General features: G+C 36.8%; 1 protein-coding gene across 1 annotated transcript; it reads right to left on the bottom strand.

The window, feature by feature from the left end:
• Positions 1-244: 244 nt before the first annotated feature.
• GABRA6 (gamma-aminobutyric acid type A receptor subunit alpha6) lies at positions 245-16,713 on the bottom strand. Its single transcript, XM_019740780.3, has 9 exons — positions 16,303-16,713; positions 15,982-16,100; positions 15,313-15,380; positions 13,220-13,440; positions 13,053-13,135; positions 12,617-12,760; positions 12,052-12,204; positions 10,537-10,796; positions 245-1,805 (listed from the first exon to the last, which is right to left on the bottom strand). The coding sequence occupies exons 1-9, from the start codon at positions 16,338-16,340 to the stop codon at positions 1,530-1,532; spliced, it is 1,362 nt and encodes a 453-aa protein (XP_019596339.3). The 5' UTR covers positions 16,341-16,713; the 3' UTR covers positions 245-1,529.
• Between the last annotated feature and the right edge of the window lie 1,094 nt (positions 16,714-17,807).

Raw genomic sequence — 17,807 nt, 5'->3', positions numbered from 1 at the left:
TTTTCCGGGATAAAATCAAGAGTAGTAATTCCAAAATATTTCTTTCTGGGGTAGAGCTGAAGGTGATCTCACCAATGTTTAAGACCCAGCAACAGCTAACGAGGGGTTTATCAATTTGGACAGACCACACCGCATGCTTTCTCCTAGTCCTAGTTCCTACTTATTTCCCTAAGTCTCTCTGTATGGAAGAAACATGGCTAGAGTTAGCATCAGGAAGAGCTAGAATAGTAGAAAGGGAGAATAGTCTTATTCATTTTTCAGCTTTATTGAGGTACAATTGACAAAATTGCAAGATATTTAAAGTATACACACGATTATTTATATGCATATGCATTGTAAAATGATTTCCCCCACTGAGTTAGTTGACATATCCATCACCTCAAATATTTACTTTTTTTTTTCTTTTTGGTGAGAACATTTAAGTTCTTCTCTCATCAGATTTAAAGTGTACAATTCAGTATTATCAACTATAGTCACCATGCTATACATTTGATCCTCAGACCTTACTCATTTTATAAATGAGTGTGTTGAGTGAGCAGGAGGGAGATGAAGGACTGAATACAAACTCGTCTTTTTTTTAGAGCTGGGTGACTGAGCCTGGCCTTTCCATACCTTCTACCTCTTAGAATCACCAGGGACAGTAACATTGGGTAACTACTTCATTTCTCTTTACCTAAGGAAACTCTTCTCCCCAGCTTTATTAAAGAGATCCAGACAACCACGCTTATTGTTGGTTTATTCAGTGTTATACTCAGAAAGGTAGAAAATGTAAGAATATAACCACGGTCATAATATATAAGGCTTTCTTAAAATCACAGTTGTTTCCCCATGAAATAATGGTGAGCGTATTGTTTTAAAAGGAAAGCTTAACAAGACAAAACAACGCTGTATTGCAGTCTGACTAAAGATCTGTACATATGTATATGTAATTTATGATCTATGTATAATTCATATGTATACAAACCCCACACTTCATTGAGGTAAAATACCACAACAAGGTTAAAAACAAATGGCTAAACTCAATCCAGGCTTTACGATGCGCCGAAAGCCATTTCACTAGCATAAAATCTTCCAACATGCTTATATGAACCTAGTGATAAATATTTAGACTATTTAGGGTTTGCTCTCTTGAAAACTAAGCCAGAATTCACATATTTTAAGGAAATCTTCGGAAGTGTCAGTATTTCTTATTTTATCTGCTTTGTGGTGAATGTTGTTCACAGTGACAATGAAAATATTGACTAACGAAAGATAAGGATTGGCAAATTTACCTTGAATCCATCTTATCCTTTTGTAAAATTTTTCTCTAATATACAGAAAAATCCCATTTTTCAGTAACCTTCAAATTCCAATTTTGAGGAATACGATAATTGCTTTTTGGCTTATATATGCTTACTGAAAGCTATGCATTCCAGATTTTCAATTTCGATTTCATCTTCGGAAATGCATCCACACAAGTCTCGATGCTATTTTTAAAAAATATTTCAGATAATGAGAACCGATATAATACACGGTGTCCTGGCTGCAAGCTATTCAACACTGCTGCTCACTTCCATTGTGTCTTTGGAAAGATAAACTATCCAGTATACAAGGTTGAATCCTGCAAATGCAACTGGGAAGAGAATCCGCGAATACTGGTCTATTTTACTGGTGCCTCCCAAGGCTGGAGAGAGTGGTGGGGGAGTGACAGGTGTTGACGGTAAGATGGGAGTTCTAGTAAGGACTCTGCCGGCCTCAGAGGATGGAACTATTGGCAAGTTCAGGGAGGTGATTCTTTTCTTCAGCTGATACTTGCAGTCAGGATGCTGTGGGGGGAAAAGGCATAAACATTCAGCCGAGGCAAAAGAATAGACATCACTTATTTAGCCATTGACTTTTTTCATCATTAACAGGTATTTATTGACCACTTACTATGTAAGAGAGAGTATCAGCCAATTCTTATAGTATTTGATGGTGCTACTTTTCCAAGACAGTGTTAAAACAAATTTTAAAAAACTGATTTGCTTCCATCCAACATCCTATGATTGACTACGTCAGCAGTTGGTGCCAAACGTGCCCTACATCCCAGAAACTGTGTTGAGCATTGTATTAGGTTGGCACAAAAGTAATTGCAGTTTCAAAGGTTCCAAATAATTGCAAAAACCGCAATTACTTTTACACCAACCAAATACCATTAAGAGGAGATGAGCCAGGTTGCCAAAGTTTATCCATCCCCCGATTATGCATAAGCCTATCGGGCAATGAGTGTGGGTAATGAAAAGGCATTTCAATCTGGAGTATGTGGACAAATAGTTAATACAAGAAAATAACAACTCAGTTAATAGATACCATTCTTCTAGACACATTCCCAGTTTGCGTCCTCATCTTTGCACAGTCATAAATTTGAACCAGCTGAGATCAAAAGGAAAAAAAATAAAAGGTGCTCATGTATGTCCAAAGCCAGGGACAAAGAATAAATGCCCTCAGATTGAGTAGGATGACTGTGCATCCCATGAAATACAACTGCCTCTTCGTGCAGAAGTTCTGCATTGAGAACTGTCTGCTTCCCATTCAGAACTTCTCCACTGTTATCCTGCCATCTGAAGTCACCAAAAAATGATTCATTTACTAACCTCAGAATTGTTATATGTTTTTGCCTATCATGTAATTTTCTGTTCCATGGAAATCGTAAGACAACCAATTTTTGTCTCGAAAGGGATAGCACATTAATTGACAGATGAGAAAGCTCAGGTCTAGAGAGGGGAAATTCCTCAGTCACAGTCGCACAGCTAGTGATAAACCACACTGATCAGTTTCAGTGCTTGTTTCATCTCAAAATCATCTCATCTTGACTCTGAACTACGGGGCCTAGTTCAGAGACTCCAATTCTCTTTGCTTTGGAGCCTTTCCCACTGTTGGATACTGGAAGGCCTTCGTCTCTGATTCTTACCTGCTCTTGTCTACATCCTATAATAGTTACTCTCCTTGTGGCCAGGTTGTCCTTCCTGGGTCCCTGCCTCAAACACTTGCTGTGCATTGTCCTCGCTCTTGTAAAACCACCTTGTTTCCTCCCTGTCAGCAAAATCACCACTTTGCTGCCTGGCAGGGTATGTCCTCACGTGAACAGACTCCTGTGGCTTCAGCCAGCAACCCTGCGGCAACCGGATGAGGCAGCCACCTCTGCTGTGCCGGTGGAGCCGCAGGACCAGAATGACCCACCGATGTGGTGACATTTGGACCGCGGGAAACAACCCCAAGAACCTCTCCTCTCTCTAGATTCCCTGTCCTGAATTTTACTGTTTGATTTATCATGGAAATTACTGAGTATCTAAATAATAATAGTCATCAGAGAGAGTTCAAGCCCTGTATGCTTTTAGGGGCCATGGAAAACCTGTTTCTTCACTAAAAGCAAAAATGGATCTGTATAGTCAGATCTGATTTGATACGACTGTGACAAATTTCAAGCATAGAATACCTTTATTTGTTATCTATGGACCCAGTATTGTGTTAGGCACTCTGGACAGAATTAAATAAATGATAGGTCTTGGAGGTAGAAGAGAATTTAAAATAGAGGGATCAGTCTACTGATCTTGGACAGGAAATCAGTGATACTTTCTATTAAAAATATATGACCGCTGAGGATTATTGTGCCCAGGGTCACCAGACAGCATGGGGACAGGACCAGAGCAGTTGGTGTTTGGGTCTCCATGCACGCTGCCTCTCTTACAGAATAAACATAGCACCATCTTACAAGACCTTTTCCTCATGTTTCTCAGACTACTTTGAATTTTCACCCATCAAATATGTTATTGATACATTCTTCACCCCAAACAGTGAAACACATCACAGTTTCATTCTTCGAAAAGAGGTATCTTGCTTCTAGATACATGGAGCCTTAACATATTTTGTTCTAGTAAAATTTCTAAGGATCATGATGGCGTAGAAAGAGGGCAAGCCTTTAGAGCAGATTTTCTTTCTAAATTCATCTTGACTTTTAGTAGCATACATTGCCTGTCTGAAACCTGTGTTTCTTTCTTTTTTAGGGACAAAGGGGGCAGACATGAAAAAGTTTATTGAGATGAGAAAGTGATTGTAAAACATAATCTACCATAAATGTATAAGTGTTGTTTTATCTTCCCCTCTTTTTTAGACATCTGGGGGTGAAAGTTATTTATCAATCTCCAGGCATTGTCACAATGTCACAAATGACTTAATGAGGATTGCCAAATAACCCTTGTCCAGAGTTAAGCAATATCATTCAGGAACAGACACATTGAAAAATGAAGCACAATGACATTAGCCTCGAATTATAGGTTTTCTACAGTAGGAGTCCCCCTTTTCCTCATCTGCTTCCCCAAGACAATCTCTATGGAAGATTGCATCAGCGTTAGGAGAGCAGGAGAGTCAGGAAGCCCTAAATTGCATGTCCATATAAACTACTTACCTGCTGTATGACTTAGACATTTCATAGAATTCATAGACTCCCCTAAGCTTCAATTTATAATTTATCATCTTTAAAGTTAGGGACAATTATTACTTCCTTTGGGAGTTTTGTTTTTTTCGTTAACAATTTGAGAAAGAAAATGTTATATATAGACACACACTTTGTACACGTTTTTGCCTACTTAAATGCTACAGCTCTTTTAGCTGTGATAACATACTTCCTTTTCAATATTAATTCTACTGTTCCTTATCTCCTTTCCTGACATAAACTCTCCTTCATGGTAGAGGGTATATTATTCTCATGCGTAAGTGTTCCACAGCGCCTAGCCAGTGCATAGAACGTAGTATATGCTTAGTAAGCATGTGCTGACTCAACATCTCATGAAAATATAAACAGTTTTCAAGATTTCTTAAAGTAGTCAGGCAATGAGAAAGGAACAAAAGGTTTTATGAGTATGTTACATTATATTTAGTATACTATTTTACATTATATTGCATTATAGGCACATCTAAATGCTCACCATAGACAAGCACAACCCAGCACTTTACATGTATTCTTTTGCTTATTCCTAGAAAGAAGCTATAATGTAAATCATATTACTTTCATTTTAGAGATGAGCAAATGAAGGCTTAAGTAGGAAGCTCATACAACTAATAATTGGCAGCACCTAAAATCAGTCCCTCTCAGGTGCCAGAGATCACACTCACAGTTTTTAGGTTTCTTCCCATCAGCTTTACAATTTAGGACACAGTTTCCCAACTGCAGTACTATTGACATTTTGAGTAGGATAAATCTTAGTTGTAGGAGACTGTCCTGTGCATTATGGGATGTTGAGTAGCATCCCTGTTCTCTACCCACAAGGTGCCTGGAGCACCTGTTCCCCCATCTGCCTCCCGGGAGTTGTGGCAACCAAACAAATCTCCAGACCTTGCCAAATATCCTCTGGGCAAAATTCACCCACCACTGGTTTAGAGTTACAACTGTCCCACAGCCAAGCAGAAATGGGGGGATTTCTAGCAGGCAGCAAACACAATATGCTCAAGGAAAGGCATAGGCCTGGCTAACCCCCACGCTGGATAATCAGCTCCTGGATAACTGGGGAGTGGCAGTACAGAAGACTGGATTCCAATTTAGAAAGAATCAAATTGAATTTCTGAAATGAAAAGAAAGCCAATTTTGCAAGCCACTCAAGCTACAGGTTTGCATCAGACCCCGCCTGCTATATTGTAAGCCCAGCAGCTTCAGTTGATGGTAAAATAGGCTTTTGTCAGAGTCCAGATGAGGGCTCAGCTTGGGGCTGTCACCGTTTTGAGTGGAACACCTGTGGTTTCGAATTTTTCCAGGGCTCCCCTGCTGCTGAGTGCCATCCTGCTTTGGGTATTTTTAGAACATGGCTTTGTTTTAAGTAACACCATATTGCAAAGGTACTTTGACTCAAACTGGACTTTATGACAATCTATTATTTGATGTAGGAATAAGGCATTTGGGAAGTACTTAGAGCAATTTTGATACAAATTTAGTGAGTCTTAGCATATTACAGAGGAGGGAGCAGAGATTCGCAAGATAGAGATTCTAACCAGGGCTATATTACTCAAGGGACAAACAAAGCATTAGCTTTTAGAACCAGCAAACAGAGGAATCAAAAATAAGAGAAATATTTTTTGAAACTATCTAGGATTTGACTTTTTTTTTTTTTTAAGCTATCGTATCACTATGGAGAAAATAAGAAACCATCAATTTTTTTTTTTTTTTTTTTTTTTTTGCTAATATGCTATAGCTGGTACAGTTGCAAACAGAATTTCTAGAGAGAAGTTGCTTATTGGCAGTGATCTGGTGGGTCAATGGTGAGAGGGGCACGTCCTGAAATGATATTGGAGGGTGAAGAAAGGAATATTGCATGGGGATTTGTTAGAAGGTGTGGACAAAGAGCTAACCACCTAGACCTCTCATCCGATCCATCCCTACCCTACCCTTTCTATATGTCATGTGATGCCACAGACATGGGGAAGGGGCACCGTGATCTTTCTGGTGCTCAGAGTCTCTGATGGTCTTAATTCAACCCTTAATTAGACTGAGTAATGGTAGTACTCAAAGCAATCTTGGCAATATTTGGAACAGCGGAGGTAAATCTTTCAATATACTATATTTTACATCTCTCTGCAGGGCAACATAGTCATGACCCAGCAGATATCCCAGCCTTGAAAAGAAGCACAAAGAGGACATGTCTTATTTTCCTCTCTCTGCCCAATGTTCTAACAACTGACTTAGAGCTTCTAGAGCAGGCTCGTCTTTCTGTTCTCAGCTTAGGCATCACTTCCTGTAGAAGGATGGTCCCGCCAGACTGAGTGAGGTACGCTTGCATGGCTCTCTTTCAACTCACCACGTATCTCACCACAGCCTTTATCACAGCGTATTATCAGTATAATACTGGGCTCACTGATTTGTCTCTCTTCCTATGTGACAAGAAGCTCCATGAGGGAAGAGGCCCTACTGGTGTCACTCGCTATGTATCCTCCTCATTCTACACAGCGCCGGTCTGTCACATAAAAGTACTTAACAAAAATTCAGTGAACGCATAGATACTAAATAAATGGGTGCCAGATGAAAAGAAAAAAAATAAATAAATGAATAAACAATAGAATCAGTATCAGTATAGCTATCGTCCTGACTGATGGCATTTTGGTCAATTTTGTTTGTAGATAATTTACCAAGAGCATCACACTTCCTGTGGGAAGAAAAGACACACTGGATGTGTTGATGGGTCATGGGGATTTGTCTTTAGGAACATAGTGATGAGGGCTTAGACTTTTAAATTACAAGGAAGCTAGCAAAACATCCGAAAAGGGATCAAGGTGCAAACGTGGTCTTACAAGCAGATACTGTGTTTCCGCAAATATAAGACCTAGCTGGACCCTCAGCTCTACTGTGTCTTTTAGAGCAAAAATTAATATAAGACCCGGTATAATATAATATATATAATGTAATGTAATGTAATATAATATAATATATGTAATGTAATATAATATAATATAATACTGGGTCTTATATTAAGTTTTCTCCAAAAGACACATTAGAGCTGATGGTCTGGTTAGGTCTTATTTTCGGGGAAACACGGTAAGTATACTTCAGACACAAGTTCTAAAACACTTGAAGACAGGAATAACTCTCTAATGCCAAGATAGCATACCAGATAAAAATAATGAGGAAAGTTACCATAGAAATAGAAAAGAAACTGTGGACAATTTCTTCTCAAAACCTAAAAAAGTAAAGTCTCCAGTTCCAAATGCCTTAAAAGCAGAAAAATTATTAGTTTATGGAGCACTTCTGAGAGTTCAGTTTTAGGTGTCTCTTACAGGTTGAGTACTAGATTTAAAATAACCTGAATTTTTTTGTTATTATTATATTAAATTTTAAGATCAAAATCAGTGATAAACGTTTCTCCACATTCATTATAAGTAGTTTCTTTTGAAAAGCAATGAGTACATTAAAATATACAACCCAGAATCATATGAAATAGCCAAGCACTTCATTTCAATTTCACTACATTCGTTTGCTATTTCAATGTCCACCTTCCTTAAATAATGTTATTTTGATTACAACCTAACAGGCATTTTTAAATGTCATGGTATTTGAAAGAAAAATATGACCTTGCGATCATAATATACTATTGTGTTGCATAAATTGCAAATGTATAATTTATGTTTATTCCTCTACATTATATAAAGCAAACTGCCAAACTTGGATGTAAGTCAGTAAAATATAAACATTCTGTGTAATCATCTATATTTATTTTTGATACCTACAAGATTTGTCTTGTTAGATTTGTTTATATTTGTTTTTATTTTTACTTTTTGTCCTAGCCTTTCAGAAACAAAATTCTTCTTTTTGTTGCCTTAAAATATTTTAAGTAGAGCCAGGTTTAGAAATATATATTTTTCTCAGAAAAAAAGTCAACTTGCAAGGATAAGTACTTTGACAGGACTTAAATGCAATTTTTTATCCGGCTTCCAATGGACTTGCTCATTACATGTTGCTATTTTAGAAGTGTTACGATAGTTTATATGAAGACCTGAGATCTTAAATTCCATCTTATTAATAAGTTATAACTTTACAATAATAGACTAAGGGAATGATAACTCTATGCTTTCTTCAAGGATTTGGAATCATATTCCTGTCAGTAATACATATTTCAAAAAAGCTGAAGTAACGAAGTTGGTCTTTTTATTTCAATATCAGTTCAATGAGCATATTCAAAGTCATTGGAGTTATTTTCTTTACCCTGTTTCTCATGAATTTGTCTTTTCATTTTTACTGTATTTCTCAAATAACGAACTGTTAAACTGAATTTAGATAAACAGTAGTTCTTCATTTATAAATACATGTTAAGATAATATTTGACCTTTGGATAATATGTCAACTATATAGCTATAAATCTAGATTATAATAACCTTTCAAACATAAAATAATTCTTAAAAATATTCAGAATTTATCTTTTCTGAAAACCATAATTTTCAAGTGTTTTGGACTGAGTCTTCAGACTAACGGTTTTGTTAGAAAATTTGTATTTTTGTGAGCTTTCAAAACACACATATATAAAAAAAATACATTAACTCAAGGGAATAATTTTGGGAATGACCTCACCTACATTCTGAAAATGTTTTATCTGGTAGTACTGTATGCACTCTTATATTTAAGTATTTGAGGAATTCTTGGCGAGGGAAATGCCTCAGCCTCTGTAAAGCTGTGGATATTAGGTTCTGGAATCAATTCCTAAGTTTTCTAGTATTTCTTCTCTGAGTCTCTGTTTTCAATTTGTAAGTTGAAGACTGGATCACTGACGGCAATTTTTTTTCCTTCTTTTTTTTTTTTTTTTTTGTTTTTTTGTTTTTTTGGTTTTTTTTTTGGTGAGGGCTATTTCAAGAAAAAGCAAAAGATATTTGAATTATATATATCCCCTTATCATGGAAATAGCCTTGTCTTATTCCTTGGAGAAAATGTATCTTCTCAAGCAAGATTCTTAGTTTATCAAAGAAAAGGTTTCCAGTAAAAGAATTATAATCTTTTTAGCCAATAAATGCTTAAATATTTGAGTAGTAAAACCCATGTCACTTTATATTTTTTATCATCAGAGTTAACCAAGAATTAGCTGGACTGCATGTGCTTCTGCAATTTGGAGATGTTCATGAGAATTGATGAACTGTGCAGAAATTTACAGAGTAAAGTATCTGCATTACTCAATTTTACAGAGCAAAATTTTACTCTTTTCAAGAGCTACTGTTGGAGTTTGTATTGAAATAAAAAATATATACTTGTCAATCAGTTCTATAATCCATTCTGTAAAGAGTGTGTGCAGCTTAATTGTTGTGAGAATTTAATAACATGTGAAATTGAAATTGGGAGGCACATTTATGACCCTTGAATTATCAATGCTATCATTTGTTTCTTACTCAAGACCAGGGCTTAGCCACAGCAAATCTAAACTTATAAGTTTTTTCAAAGACATTAGTCAGTATTTCTCGTTGACTCTAAGTCTTTGAATAAAACCACATTTATATAAATGCATTTAATGTATGAACATGAACGTGACAGTGTTTTTATATGAATCAAAAACTTGACTTATGACTCAGCATTCATAGAACCTAATACTGACATTTTGCTCTCATGAAATAAACCAGCAAGCAGATTTCTAACAAAGATTGTCCATTGCAAAGGAGTCTGTGTTTGTTTCCTTAAGACTCTGAAGTCTCAAAGCCTCATTAGGAACTTTTATTTTTTTATTTTTATTTTTTTAACTTTATTCTCCCTAGTTGGTATAAGTGAACCTGTTCAAAGGAAACATCTAAAGGCTAAGAAGAATTTTCTTGTCTCTGAGAGCTTGGAATCTGCCAGGACTAGTGAGGGGGATGAAAGAGGAATGCCAAAAGTTTAGAGCAAAGATAAATGAAGGATCGTTGCTTGGCTTTTTTTCTGTGAAGCTTGAAAAAGAGTTGGCCTTGGACCCAGAGTTATATAACTCATGCTCACCTAATATAACTTTTCGACTATTTAGTTGTTTGCAATCACTGGGTTACCTTTTCCTATATCTGGATAACATTAGAAAAGTAAACAATTACCAAAACAATCTCAGCTTCCAAGGGTTCCGTTACTTTTGATATTGTCACTGGGGGTGAGGTTACAATCTGTGCCTTCCTTTTGTCCTTCTGTGTCTGAAGATTGGTAAAGTAGTTGACAGCTGCAAACTCGATGAGAGCAGAAAAGACGAAAGCAAAGCAAACAGCTATGAACCAATCCATGGCAGTAGCATACGACACTTTTGGCAAGGAGTGCCGGGCACTGATGCTTAAGGTGGTCATGGTTAGAACTGTGGTGATCCCTAAAATGGGAGAGAATGAGAAATGCAGTATTAGTGTTTGGAATCCAGTAACAACCCTGAATGAGAACATGTTGGAGGAGGGGAGTAAACACTCTCCAAACATAATTATTGTTACTATTTATAATTGTTCACAATTATTAATCATTGGTATTATCAGTTTTGTATCTTTCAATACCTAGTGTGGTGACGTGTACACTGTAGTTGCTCAAAAAATATTTTTTGAATTGATTTAGTTTGACTACTGCAAAATTTAAGTCATGAAAAATTCTAGTTGCCTACTTCTTTAGAAAACTTAAAGCAAATTATTATCTCTGAAGTCATAAAACCTTGAACTTCTGATCAATTTTAATAGCTGATAATATCTTTCATCATATTTAAGAAGTCTATTTGATATGAATAATAATCATAAAATGAGTTTCCTCTTTTTTTTTTTCTTAATAATTTCTAGCTTGGTTTTAAGGTAAAATATTTGCTCATGAGTAAATAATGTCATCATTCATCTGCCAGCACTTTTCTGTCTTGCTTATGACTTGGGAAACTTATATAATTTTATTGTGGTTAACATCATTATATAGATACTATTTTATAATTTGCAAAAAGTGATCTATTTTAATACAGTAAATTAAAAAGTGAAAATTCATCTGAGATTTCAGTTCCACTCAAGTCTTCCTTATGAACTATTAAATTTATAATCATGAGTAGTCAGAAAAAATTGGATTTTGTTACTGATGATATTTTCTGTTACAGCTTTTTTTCTTACTTTGTTTCATCAAAATTAGCAGTGATTCTATACGTCATAAATGGAAGTAAATATTTAGGTTGAACTATGGGAAATTGGGAATATTTAAGTATTTTTAGAGCCAGAAAAATAGCAATTTTTTTATGGTTCAACCTAATAAAAATGTGATGCAATTTATATGTTACTGGGTTCAACATCTTAGCTTTTGCCTTTACAGATTTTCATGTCACTTTTTACATGTATGCTTTTCCTTCTTTATGAAAAAGCAAATTGAGATTTAAAACAAAAAAAACAAGGAAAGAAAATAAACCCTCCTAAATAGGTCACATGAAAGTCACAGGAAACCAGCCAGAATTCTTGAGTAGGGTCATTTTACATGGTATGTGTGTCTGAATGAGATACGAGTCTATTTCCTTTGTGGACTGAAAAAGTGCACTGCAGTGAATATTTCCGTAACTACACATGCCCTGAGAGCTGGAGGATGAATGGAACTAGAGCCCAAAAAGTGAAGCATACCAAAGACAGTCCTGGCTGGGACAGACTCTTTATTAATCCAGAAAGACACTTGGGAAAGAATGACGGTCATAATACAAGGTGTATATATCTGTATCATGAAGTAGCCCATCTTCCTTTGCAAGTGGAAATAAACTGTCATTATTACATATTCACCTGTTGGAAGACAAGTATATCAGTATTATTGTTGTTGACAGTGTGTAAAAAGAATGCAACTGGAAATAAATCTTGCAGATCTTTAAATTAACATGGGCTGGAAGAAAACAAGCAAAGGTATAGTTCAATGTATGACAAAGTCACTTGATCAGCAGATGACAGATATATCATCTCATTGTTTTCAGTGGGGTTATTTGTGTCATATACATATAAAACTACTTATTCCAAGGATAGACAAATCTTTATGTGCACATGGTTGCAAAATCAATTTAAAGAGAGCTACTCATCATCACTTTAAAACATCAAACTTATCTGAGGATGGCTAATGCAGAGGAAAAAGAAACAGATATTTTGAAAATGTACTCTGGAGCCACCTTGCAGGATTACATCCATGCATTAGTGAAATTCCTACCTGTGTTAGATTTAATCGTCTCACTAGATACTGTTTGTCCAATCAGATCGTACTGGAGGAGGCTTGAAGATTCTTCTGGGACTTCGACTGAGTAAAGTGGTCCTTTTTTCCATGTATATATGATTTCACTTTTGGGGTAAGCATCTGAAGTTTTAAACAAACATAGTGGTGAATCTGACTAGTTATGCTTTTTCTTTTTCAAAGCAAATTTTGTCCATAAAAAATGGAAATACAAACATAAATTATCTTTAATGTTTTTCTTTAATCTGAGTGACCAAAACCTATGACCACGGCAGATATGATTAAGTACGTAGATTCCTGGAATCACACAGAGTGTTACAGTAATTTCTCTTTTGCTTTCCAGTCTCTGATCAAAACCAAATAATTACATATTTTGAATGTCTTATGTGACTCTCAGAAGCTTTTTGTAACTTACAACTCCCAAACTTGAGTGGACAAGCGTGCCCATCCATTGGAAAGTTCACCAGCCTCATAGGACAGTCAGCATTGATGGTAAGCCTAGGGACATTGAAATGAATGATTCTGCATTCGTACAATGGACAAATCAATCGGGTAGAGGAAGTAGAATTGTGGAGACCTTACCTCATGGTGTATAGAATGGTTCCATTCTGCATTATTCTGAAAAGTTTATTAGGAGTTGTCATATTGTGGGCAATTGATTTTTTGCCATTCCTGAAAAAAGTGTCAGGTGTCCAGATTTTACTGACCATCAAGTTATTCAAACTCAGAATCTCAGTTGGCCCCCCAAACTTCAACCTCTCATCAGTCCACGTCTGGCGGAAGAAAACATCCATGGTGTACTCCTAAGAGAGAATAAGTTATTCATGCAGGCTGAGGAGATGGTCTGTTAATAATAGTTTATTCACTAGCTTATATACCCAATCGTAAAGCCGAAGGAATAAAGGAACTTTTTATGGAAATAACCTATTAAGAAAGCCATAATGTCAGTGAATTGTCATTTTTATCAAACTCAAAGTTTGTAATATTATCTAAGATAGCTCTGTGGTGTGCCAACCTCCCTCCTTAGCCTTGACCCGCCACAACATTCTTCCTCTGTTTCTGTCATCCATCTCTCCATCTATTGACCTCTCAATTCCCCCATCCTGAATTTAGAAGAAAAATATGAAAAGATTTCCATTCTAGGTTTAGTACTGGCCTCTTTAGCATCAGTTAGTCTAACCATTCCCCTTAGCAGTTTGTTTACCTTCAGGGGTGTCTCTGAGCCTCATGGGACCATTTAGCAAAGTTCCAAGGGTAGATAAACTTTACCAGATAAGCTGCACATTCATAATTATTCTCTATTATTCTCAGAGAACAGAAAAACAAATGTTACCATCATTATTACTCAGAGCATTATTTAAGTATGCATAATCATAATTGTTAGTTTTCATTTGTGGCTTTTATGAAATAACATTAAAAATACTAACAGTTATAATAAGGACTATTGCAAAAGTCAATAATAAATAACAACTTGTAATTATATGAAAATATTGTCAACACTTGCTTTGCCTACTTTATATGTTCCTTTATAAGGCCTATTACTGCAAGTGGTAATTATATTTTTAAAAGTACAATTTGATATACAATGCATCCATATAATAATGGCCCTTCCTATAACAAGGCTCTATTGTAGAAATGTACTTTAGAAATGAGACAAATGTACAAAACAAAGTTCTAAGTACCCCTAGACATATTAAACAGTAGAATATGGTTGTGGTTATTTATACGTGGATGACTCAGGATTCAAATAAAAATATGATAGTAAAGTAGTTGAAGATTCTGGATAATGATGACTCTCCTTTCTCTCAAGACTTAGACATTTATGTGTTAAAGTCTCCCTCCCTCTCTCCTCCTTTATTTTCTTTCTTCCTTCATTTCTCTCTCTCTTCCTCTTTTTTCCTTTCCTTTCTTGTCAACTCAAAAAGCAGAATGAAAAAGTCTCCAAAATCTATATATCCAGAATTACATTTTCCTAATAAAATGTATTGAGGCACCTCTTTAAAGGGTTCTGTTTCAGTTTTAGTATTTATATTTTACCTTTAGGGGGAAATGCTACCTAACAACTAAGCAAGCATATCATAATGCACTTTGTTTTAGAAGACTAGTTCGGGTTTTCATTACCACTTACTACAAATACCCTTTTTATGAATCCTACAGCCATCTGTACCTGGAACAGTCCCCAGAACACCTACTGGTCTATTCACAACATAAAAGGGGGAATGCATTAGTCTTTCCAAATGACCCCCTTTACTATTTTAATTAAATATACTGAGAATGATGTACTGCAAAAAACAGCTATGTTGCAAGTTCCATATTCTCAATATATTCTTACATGGCATAGCATGTTAGTTGGTTTTTCCACTTCAGACATTTACTAGGACTTCAAAAAGATGGGGAAAAGTTCCTCTTTGTAGGGAAAAATCAGTGCATGATATGTGGGCAAAGAGGATATCATTTTAAAAAATGCCTCAGATTAAAGTGTTCAAGCAGAGACCATAGTGAAGGAGGCTGAACCAGTAATCTGCTCTAATGGCCATGCCCTCACAGCGTGAGTTTCCAGGTTGCATTAGGGGTCTGGAGCCAAGCTTGGTAACAATGCTTATTATCGTTAGTTTTGGGACTCAGCCCAGTCTCCCCCTGAGTAAAGTTCGCCTCCTTACTCAGAGCTCACTCACCATCTCCACATCTGACACAGGCCCAAAACTGGTCACGTAAATGTCTGTTTTGACCTCCGTGACAGCACCTGAAATTAGCCCAGAAGGATAGGATCAATTATCACCAGTGATGTTAAGGAAACTGAACGAATTCACTCTACCGCAGAGCCCCTTCTCACAGCCAGAATCTGCAACCTCTCCTAAGGTAACCCCGGTACAGAGAGAGTCCTTAAGTTTTTTAGCTCTGAAAACTCACACCAGTTGTCTTATTTTGAATTTATTCTGGCCGATTTGGGGAATTTAAGAAAAAGAAGAGAACTAGGTTAGTATTACAATAAAAATGATCACAGTAACTAACATATTGATACCTTTAAGGCTTAGAAGATACATGCCTAGAAAAGAGTTTTACATGGAGAATCTCATTCAACACTCACACAGCCCTAGGAGGCAAATACTGTTCATACACTCACACTTCAGGTGAGGAAATTGAGGCTCAAAGAGTCCAAATAACTCACATATAAGGTCACTAATAGAGGAGGGGCAGAGACTGGATTGGAAAACACGCGTGGGCTCTCTCCAGCACCCTTGGACCATACCACACTGCTACCCTTCTGCGGCCCCTGCGCCTTGAAATGGCAGGAAGGGGGAAGGAGTACAGATGGTTGGTCCAGTAACGACATTGCCTCTCACCTCCAAATCCTGGCCGTAGCCGATTGTCATAGCCTTCAAGCAAGTTGTCCAGGATCCGACTGATGTTCTCTGAGTAGATGTTTCCTTCATCTTCAAGTTTCCCTAGGGCATTTTCTACCCTGTGAGTAGACAGTCGGTGACCCTCTCTCCCCGCCACAGAGAAAATGTGCTGTTCAATCCGTCCTAGCCTTCCCCCCCACAAATACACACCACGGCACCCAGGCTTCTTCCACGATTTGGTGTAGAAGCTTCCCACTGGGTGCTTTCCCTTTCCTCTGAGCTAAAAGGAAAAACCAGAAAGAAGAAAAACAAACAACTTACCATAAAATAATGTACAGCCAGGGCAGAGGTGAGGCCATCCTGCAGTACACTGAAGTGCCCACTTCACCTTCTCCTGGTTTATCCTCCCCACCAACCAGCTCCCCTTTGCCAGTCAACTAGAGCGACCTTCTGGACCCCTCATATCCTGTTTCCTTTTTTTGGGTCCTGCCGGTAGTCTAGTAGATGGTGAGGTTGCCAGCAAAACTTGGAGGGTCCCCCTTACTCTTTGTGTATCTGTTTCCGTCTTTTCACACGGAACAGGATGGCTTGTGGTCTTAGACTATGTCCTGATGGACACTCAGCCGCCTCTGACTGATTCATTTGGGAAATGAGAGTCTGAAGGGACAGTGCATGGTTGGAGAGCAGTGACAATAATCGAATAAGGCATTAGGGGAGATTAGAAGGAAGACATCCACAGCTAGTTTTGGCATGGAATTAGCAGAGCCCTGTGAGAAAATCTGGAAAGCAGTGGCATCTTGCTGATTGAGATTATGTTGCAATGGGCTTAGCATTTATTATTTCTATGGTTCACAGAAGGATTCCTACACAGTTCATCCTGCTTAAAAAGTCTAATAATATCGGGATCCTCTTGGGTTCTCTTTCTGGTTTCATCAGCTTTATTGCCTCAGACATACCTTTCCTCTGTGTTTAAACATTACCCCTTATTACTTATTGAAAAACAATTATAATACTGGCCATCTCCTAATTGGGTTAGTGTATTCTTCAAGTACTCTGCTGTTCCTTCCTGTCAAAGGTGTGTCGTCTCAAAGAAAGATATAAATGGATCCTACCACTGTCTTTAGAAACCTGGCCAGTATCGTAAATGTTGCCTGTCAGAGGTAATGTCTGGAAATAGCTGGTTAAGGTTCCCCATGTTGAAATGCTATAATAACAAAGTACCCATAGACATGGTTCATGTTGATGTTGCTGATGCTATCTTACTAGGCTCACCACAGGTCAAAACAAAATTGTTGAACCCAAGAAACAGCATTCTTGACCCGGTCTGGTAGGAGGAAATTGGAGTAAAAGAAGTGTCTTAAAGTGTTAAAATTGTAATCTTTAAAAATTAAGCAATTTACATATATATAAAATTCAGAACCAGAAGAACAAGGAGCGAGTGTCTCATTTTATCATCGTCCTGCCAAATCAAAGCCATTCACTACCCGCCGAATTCACCTAAGTCTGTATCTTTGGAACCCCCCAATTCTACAAAGGCAATGGCAACTATTTCAGACACAGGGCAGGCTTAAGAGTCATTTCTGAAGACGTAACATAAGTCATTTGAGGAGCATTTCAAGAAATTAGCTGTATCCAAAGAAAAAATGGAAACAGGAAGAGTGCAAGATTTCCTATGAAATGTGTATATATTTGTATGTGTGTGTGTTTATATATATATATATGATTATTATATATATATGATTATATATATGATTATTATGTATATATGATTATATATATATGATTATATATATATATATATATATATATATATATACATGATTATT

Source organism: Rhinolophus sinicus, chromosome 5, assembly GCF_057876585.1.
Source record: "Rhinolophus sinicus isolate RSI-liver-muscle chromosome 5, RSI-T2T, whole genome shotgun sequence".
NCBI lineage: Eukaryota > Metazoa > Chordata > Mammalia > Chiroptera > Rhinolophidae > Rhinolophus > Rhinolophus sinicus.
The sequence above is the reverse complement of the archived record's forward strand: the minus strand, read 5'-3'. Positions and strand labels throughout refer to the sequence as shown.